Source organism: Rosa chinensis, chromosome 5 (assembly GCF_002994745.2).
Source record: "Rosa chinensis cultivar Old Blush chromosome 5, RchiOBHm-V2, whole genome shotgun sequence".
Classification (NCBI taxonomy): domain Eukaryota; kingdom Viridiplantae; phylum Streptophyta; class Magnoliopsida; order Rosales; family Rosaceae; genus Rosa; species Rosa chinensis.
Genome location: NC_037092.1, coordinates 82946072 through 82954472, shown reverse-complemented (window position 1 = coordinate 82954472; position 8401 = coordinate 82946072). Strand labels below are relative to the sequence as shown.

At 40.0% G+C, this 8401-nt stretch overlaps 1 protein-coding gene across 1 annotated transcript; it reads right to left on the bottom strand.

Annotated features, from left to right (window-relative positions):
- Nucleotides 1–628: 628 nt before the first annotated feature.
- Nucleotides 629–1903, bottom strand: LOC112167034 (cytochrome c-type biogenesis protein CcmE homolog, mitochondrial). Its single transcript, XM_024303991.2, has one exon. The coding sequence runs from the start codon at nucleotides 1841–1843 to the stop codon at nucleotides 1001–1003; it is 843 nt and encodes a 280-aa protein (XP_024159759.1). The 5' UTR covers nucleotides 1844–1903; the 3' UTR covers nucleotides 629–1000.
- Between the last annotated feature and the right edge of the window lie 6498 nt (nucleotides 1904–8401).

The following is an 8401-nucleotide window of genomic DNA, read 5'->3' as shown; positions in this document are numbered from 1 at the left end:
CTTTAGGCACCAGATTCACACGAAACACAACAGAGAACAAAGCAAACCTTCTACCTTTTCTCGATAGATAGCCTATTCAAATCATAAGTAACATTGAATGAATACTTTCAAGGTTGAAGCAACATCAAATACAATACCTGCCGGGCATTTCAATTTCTTACACCATTCCCATTGGCTTTTCTTATTTTTAATGGCATTATCTGTTACTAAATTGACCAAAGGAGATATCACTATAACCGTACAACAACAAGATTGGAACCTTCAAAGCCACAAATTTTGTCACTCTTCCTCAACACCAATGCTTATTCCCTGACCAAATATTGAACACTAAATCCAACTATCCAAGCATAACCTACCACTCCAAATCAACCAATGCCAGCTATTTTTTAGTCCTAGACTTGCAATGGGTCTCTTATGACAGGTACCTCCAACTTACTGGTAGGGAAAGCTAGATTTTTGACATAGGAGAGGAGGGAGCAGGGTTCATAAGAATTAAAATGGTAATCTTCAGAACACAATTCATCAAAACAGAACACAAATGCTTCAAAGAACCAAAAAGACACCCAGATAACAAATTATTACGAATCATAACAAAAGAATCATGCATGTTATTGAAGATTACACCACAAAATTCAAAGTGAACCACAATTCACTGATGTAAATCTCAAGGCTGAAGCCAGTTTCAGATACAAAACGTGCCGAGAATTTCAATCGACTTTGCCATTCCCAATTAATGGCATTATTTGTTACTAAATCAAACTAAAACATTATAAAATTCGCCATCGATATCATACTACAACAACAAAATTGGAACTTTAAAGCCTCAAACTTCCAAAATCTCATCTCTCTCCCTCAACTCCAAAGCCTATTCCCTCACCTAAACATAACCAATTATCCAACTATCCAAGTATAACCCTCTCTTCTCGAATCAACCTATATATGCTACAAAAAATTGAAACTTCACTAAAAAAATGACAAATTTGAACTCATACCAATCAGTCTAAGAGCTCTTAACTAGTGCTCCATCAGCTTCACCACCGGCATTGTTCTCCAAATGTGCTCCACCTTCACCGCCTGCCTTCGCCTCCTCCGCAAGCTTCTTCTTGTTCTTCTCGAGCGCCGCCGCAACTTCCCCCGGCATATACTTCTCATCGTGCTTTGCCAGAACCTCAGTGGCCGAAAAATAACACTCTCCCGTCCTGGCCTTCCCGGAGACGCTTTTCGTCGACACTTCCTTGCGGACTTCGTCGGTAAAAGGCTTGACAAACCCCTCCACCACGACGGAGTGGCCCTCCCGGAACAAATCCGGCAAGGAGCCCTTGTAGCGGACCAGGATATCGGTCATGAGATCGGTGATGACGAACTCCATCTCCGGCGAGGACGCCGGCTGGACGACGCTGCCTTCGAGGACGAGGCCGCCGAGGCGGAACTTGCTCTTGCTAGGGTTTGTGGCGTACTTCTCGAGGGCGTCGGTGGGGGTGACGTAGAAGACGAGTTGGTCCTGGAAGCTGTTGAGGACGATGACGATGAAGCCGGCGATGCAGCTGAAGGTGAGGGCGTAGGTCCAGAGGCGGCGGGTCTGGAGCTGGCGGGCCCGGGCCCCGATGTCGACGGGCTTGGGCCGAGTCGGGCCGCGGCGGGAGGAGGTGGAGAGGAAGCGGAGAGTGAAGGATCGGAGATTCGTCGGCTGTCGCTGTGGCTGTGGATGGGGGAGTTGGGAGAGTGCGGAGAAGATCGACGGCGGAGATTTGGTGTAGGGGCGGAGGTGGATGAGGGAAGAGGGGGCGGCGGTTGTGCGGCGGAGGAGATGGGATTTGAGGCGGAGGGCGAGGCGCGTGGCCATTGGGGTTTTTGGGGGAGAGAAAGTGAGGGGTTGATCTCTTGGTGAGGAAGAAGCTTCGAGCTAAAGAGAGTCGGATTCTCTGGAGGGATATGAAGGTAATTTTAGAAAATGTGGAGGGTGATTCTCGGGTGTTTACTTATGCGTAGTGTAATTTTTGCAAACTAGTAGAGAAAAGACGGTAAAAAGCCCGAGAGATTTTACCTGTTCTAGTTCTACCCCTATAGTCCTATACTATTGTTTTGTTCCAAATTAAAGATTTGTTTTTCCGAGTTTAGTTAATTTTCGTATCACAATTGCATTCTGATAAGAACAAGTTGAATAGTGGGTTGAACTTGTAATTTTACTAAAGTTTAGTAGTTAGTAATCGAGTTTTAATGATAACCGGCCATCATATTGATGAGTGTGCAATGAGAGTAGAAAATGTAGCGATCATTTCATATATATGCATAAGATGTTACATATTCTTAACAATATTTTTTCTGTGAAGTTTCATAATTGTACTAAACTTTAAACTAGAAAAATCTAGTTTTAGTATTACTTCAAGATGCATCTTATAACCAATACATTGTCTTAATTTAATTTCAACCTTAAGGTAATGTCTAACTAAGAGGTACAGGCTGCATGGGATGTTATGATCCCATGTTCGTACATTCAAAAACACAAACTTCACCACTACAAGGCTAATCACATTTCACTTTTCTAGTGAAGGAAAAATGACTGAAAACATATAAACAATGAAGAAAGATCCCAACTTTAACCATAATTGAAGCTTGAGGACCGGAACATTGCCAATCGACACCAACATCCTTGTCGGAGATGGAGAAGACAAGAAAGATGGTCGACCATGAGAGCAGATCAGAAAGTTGAAAAGAGACAACCGGGAAAAGAAGATCACTCATGTGATGTTCAACTGTTTGAAATGGAGAACCCTCATCATCTCAAAAAAAAAAAAAAAAATGGAGAACCCTCACTGACCTGGAAATGAGGGATCTGCATGACTATCAAGAGGCTCTGGTAGTCAGATACAACCATATCCACTGAGGCCGCTCCTATGAAGATAAACACAAAGAGCAACATAATAATCATAAAACAAGAATTAATATATATATATATATATATATACATATATATATATATATATATGACTTGATTAAAGAGAAAGATATATACCGTCTGGTAAATTATTGATTCAATGAGAATAATAAGTCATATTTTGTACGAAGATCATCTTCCTCCTCTGCTTCACCTTTTGAGACCTCATCACGTCCCCAATATCTTTAGAGAACTAATCTCTTTGAGTAATTCAGAGAATGCCCACGAACATTTTAACTGATTGAGTTGTCTCATTTATAGATCCACCTGATGGTTTTTGAAAAGAACAATTTGGTTAAAATCTATGTGGGCCTTTTTGAGAAAATTTTAGGTAGTTTTTATAGAAAAAACTATGTGAGTTTATTATGTGGTTTCGGCCAGCCATTTTTATGCTTTTGTGGGGACTACAGTAAAAAGCGGTGGTGTTTTTCTAAATGAACAAATTTTTTATAGTTATTTTCAATGGGCCTTCACATTTTTTTTTGGTGGCTCAAAAACAAAAATCTATGACACGGCCTAATTGGGTAATAGATTTTGTACATTTTTGTAATATAGATTTTTTTTTTTGGGTACAGTGGGGGCACAAGGCCCAAACGCAAGGAAGAAAACGGAAAAAAACTAGTCTATCTCAAAATACATAAAGGTACTAGGCCTAGAAATGCCATCAATATCATCCATCACAGCTTGATAGACAAAAGGAGGAATGGAAGGGCACTAGTAAAAAAATATGATATGTGTTTACACCTGTGCAAAAACACCACTGCTTTTCACGAAAATGTCTCTGTAGTCACCACAAAAGCATAAAAATGGTTGGTCCAAACCGCATAATAAACACACATAGTTTTATAAAAACTACCTAAAGCTTTCTCCAAATGACGCACATAGTTTTTAACCAAACCGTTCTTTCTAAAACCATCAGGTGGATCTATAAATGAGATAGTCAGTTAAAATTTGTGGATGTTCTCTGAATTACTCAAAGCGATTAGTTCTCTAAAGATACTCGAGACTTGATGAGCTCTGAAAAGGTGACGAGGAGGAGGAAGATGATTTTTGTACAAACTCCGACTTATTATTCCCATTGAATCAATAATTTACCAGATGGTATATATCTCTCTCTTTAATCTATTCATATATATTATTTCTTCTTTTATGATTATTATGTTGCTTCTTACGTTTCTCTTCATAGGAGCGACCTCAGAGAAGTATGGTTGTATACGACCTCAAAGCCTCTCACTCTCTCAGCCCTCATTCAATCATTCTTCAGCCCAAAATTCCTAATCCTTAATCCAGAAAATCCAATCCCAGCCGATCTTCATCTTCGATTCTGGCCACTCTGTCAATTCCGGCTGGTGAGAGTCATTGCTTGTGCTCATCAATATCCTGCCTCTTGATATCAATCTCCCTGATGTAATGTTCGATGTTAAAATTGAGGTCATGCAAATCTTCCAGGTCAGTGAGGGTTCTCCCCTTCAATCAGCCGAACTTCATGTGAGTGATCGCCTTTTCCCGGTTAAATCTTTTGAACTTTCTGTTCTGCTCTTGGGCTTTATTGATTCTTTGTCTGATACAGGGTATCACAGTTGGAAGTAACTCACTACACCAAGAGATGAGAGTTGATAGATTGTGCTCACCACACCAAGGAATCCACCAAGAAGATAAGAGCACCTGAGAGGTAAGAGTTTGGATAACAAATGGGAAGAACTTTTTCTCCAATTTGAATCATTATTTCTGATAATAGTCAAAGTCTGTGTAGAATATTCTGTAAATATTTACTTTCCTGGTATGTGTAGATTAAGTGTCCTGTATAATTGTAGGAGATATTTTCCTATTAGGATTACACTTGTACCTCCATATATACCTCCTCTTTTGGAGATGAATATTATTATCGAAGCATTCCAAATACCTTGAATTCTTATTTTCTACTTGGTATCAGAGCAGGTTCAATCCCTTGAACTTGCACTGTATTCCGCTGAAACCCAGAACCCCAATCCCATACCTTGAATTCGAAACTCCAAACCGAATCCCATACCTTGAATTCGAAACTCCAAACAATTGTTTTTGTAGCATCATCTGACCACCACCGAATCCAAATAAAGACCACAGCACCACATCAAAATTGGCCCACATCACCATACCCACATCACCATATCTAGATTGCCGTACCCCTTTGTTTGACTTAATTAGTACCAGCCAACAAGCCTTGCTAAAGTACTAGCTGCACCTTTTTGACTTAGGTTGATTGTTGCACGCTTCCTTCTGGTCACGTACACGTCTGCTACTGTTTGCTTAATGGAAGACGACACTGCTACTCTCACACTCCGTAACATGCCTCCAATCATCAACCGGGATCATACCTTGTTCATTAAGCGTAGACAGGATAAGATTACCGCTCTGATAGTATATGTTGATGATATGATTGTCACAGGGGATGATCTAAAAGAGATAGAGGCCCTGCAGAAGTATCTTTCTAAGGAATTTGAGATGAAGAACCTTGGGCAATTGAAGTACTTTCTTGGAATTGAAGTCGCAAGGTCTAAGAAGGGGATTTCTTTATCCCAACGTAAGTATGTACTTGACTTGTTAGCTGAGACCGGAATGCTTGACTGCAACCCTATTGAGACACCGATCGAGATGAACCACAACCTTGCCATCTATCTGGATCAGGTTTCAACTGATAAAGGAAGGTACCAACGTCTAGTCGGGATGCTTATTTATCTTTCTCACACTAGACCTGATATTGCTTATGCTGTGAGTGTGGTTAGTCAATTTATGCATTGTCCCAGTGAAAAGCATATGGATGCAGTGTATAGTATTTTGAGATATCTTAAAATGGCACCTGGAAGAGGTTTATTGTTGGAAAAGAAGGGTGAATTGGAAGTTGTGGGGTACACAGATGCAGACTGGGCTGGTGATAAGACTGATAGACGGTCTACATCTGGGTATTTTACATTTGTTGGAGGAAACCTTGTGACTTGGCGCAGTAAGAAACAGAAGGTTGTTGCTAGGTCGAGTGCTGAAGCTGAGTTTCGACGTATGTCACATGGAGTTTGTGAGATGTTGTGGGTTCGTAATGTGTTGAAAGAATTGGGTTTTAAACTCAAGAAACCTATGGACTTGCATTGTGATAGCACATCTGCTATTGAAATTGCTCATAATCCTGTTCAGCATGATCGGACTAAGCATGTGGAGGTAGATCGGCACTTTATTAAGGAAAATCTGGATAGGAAAATCATCCGTTTCCCGTTCGTGTATACAGAAGATCAGTTAGCAGATGTTCTTACGAAAGGAGTGTCAAGGAAAGTGTTTGACAACTCAATTGGCAAGTTGGGCATGATCGATATCTATGCACCAACTTGAGGGGGAGTGTAGAATATTCTGTAAATATTTACTTTCCTTGTATGTGTAGATTAAGTGTCCTGTATAATTGTAGGAGATATTTTCCTATTAGGATTACACTTGTACCTCCATATATACCTCCTCTTTTGGAGATGAATATTATTATCGAAGCATTCCAAATACCTTGAATTCTTATTTTCTACTGTCTGTTACAACTAAAACAAAACTTCCTTTTTGTAGGATAAGGAAGGGAAAACAGCTTCACCAAGATTTCTTAGTTCCAAGGTCTGGAAACTCCATTTCTTATTTGAATGTTCCTTGGAATTCATTTCCTTCAATTAATGTTGCTAATCCTCTGTCAGGCCCAAATTCAAAGTCGTCCTTGGTCTCACTGTCTTAAGAAGGTCTCATGGTCGACCATTTTTGTGTCTTCTCTATCTCCGACAAGGTTGTTGGTGTCAATTGGCAGTGTTCTAGTCCTCAAGCTTCAATTATAGATTTATAGTTAAAGTTGGGATCTTTCTTCATTGTTTATCTGTTTTCAGTCATTTTTTCCTTCACTTATTCAGAAATGTGAAATTTGATTAGGCTAGGCGGAAGAGGTTGATTCCAAATGTAACTGGTCTTAAGGAAATGTCTCAACTTGGCAAGACTATCGACAGTAAAATTGGCCTTACTAAGAACATAGATAAAAGAAATAGAGTCAAATATAGACACAATCTTGTTAATGTCTTCAACAACAACTCTCACCCTCCATGGAAAGACAAACGAATGAATCACTAATGCAACTAATGTGAGTTTTCGAGTCATATTCTACTTGAATGTTTTTAAATTCTTTTTTTCCTTCTTGTATTAGATTCTTTTCTTCCTGATGCAATTCTTTGTATTGGATAAAAAGTGGCTTTTGTGGTCTTATACTAGGTTCTCGTTCTATTTATTATTCTGGTGCATAACCCCTTATTTTTTGCATAAAATTTTGGATAAAAGTCATAGAACTTTTTTTGATTAAGATCACATGGTTCGTCAAAAACTTCCTAGGCGCAGAGACTAATCCGTGTCAGAGAATCATGTCAGAACGCTTCATCGATCCCTCCTGGCTACTAAGAATAGATTGAGATTTAACTCCAATCAGCGTCGGCGGAATTCGGACCTGGGTGTAAGGATACCTGGAGACTCTTACTAAGTCAACCACCTATGATGATTAATCATAACAAGAACCTTTTTTTTTTTTTTTTGAGTTTAAAATGAAATATTCAAAGACCCCTAAGAGGGTTGATTACAATCAAATTTGAGTGCATCAAGGATACACTCTGGAGCATGATCAAACCACAAAAGGCTATTGCTGCTATCATAGGCAATTCCAGCGAGCCGGTGAGCCACTGAGTTGGCTGTTCGAGGAGTATAGCCCAAGGACATAGTAGGTAAAGCAAGTAGACCCATTTTAATGTCGTCAATCAGATTATCATCGACAAGAGATTCATGTTGTGCAGAAGCCACATCCTAAGTCGACAAGAGATTCATGTTGTGCAGAAGCCACATCCTAAGTCGCTTGTAGACAATCAGTCTCAATGATAACATTTGTAGCATGCATGGATTCAAGTAAACGAAGGCCTTCCTTGATTGCTCTTAGTTCTACCTGTTTTGGGGATGCCATATGCGAAACTGGGACCACAAAGGCTGCCTTAAAATGCCCAGCTCCATCCCGTAAGATTCCTCCCAGACCTCCCTTAACATCATTGGGTAAGAAGCTGCCATCGACATTTAATTTCCAATTCCCATTGGCAGTAGGGTTTCCAGCGAGTTCTCTCCTTCAACTTAGTTGTTCTGTCAATACTCCTAGCTTGATGAAATTCCTCCAACCAAGCGAGCGAGCTACATAAAATACTATCAGCAGTTTGGCTCTTATCCTGCCATAACTTATTGTTTCTGTTTTTCCACAAAGCCCATAACACCATCAACAGTTTCTCAAAAGTAACGTTGTTTAATTGAACTACTCGTTCTAACATCCTCTCTTTGAAGTTAAGAGTGGGAAGCAGACTGTCATGCAGATTAAACAATGGGGAGGCTAAAATTGGAGAGGCAACGGGGCACTTACATAACACATGTGCATTATCTTCATATGGGTGAGTG

Coding starts and splice junctions, on each gene's coding strand:
- LOC112167034 (XM_024303991.2), bottom strand. CDS start 1,843: ATGGCCACGCGCCTCGCCCTCCGCCTCAAATCCCATCTCCTCCGCCGC.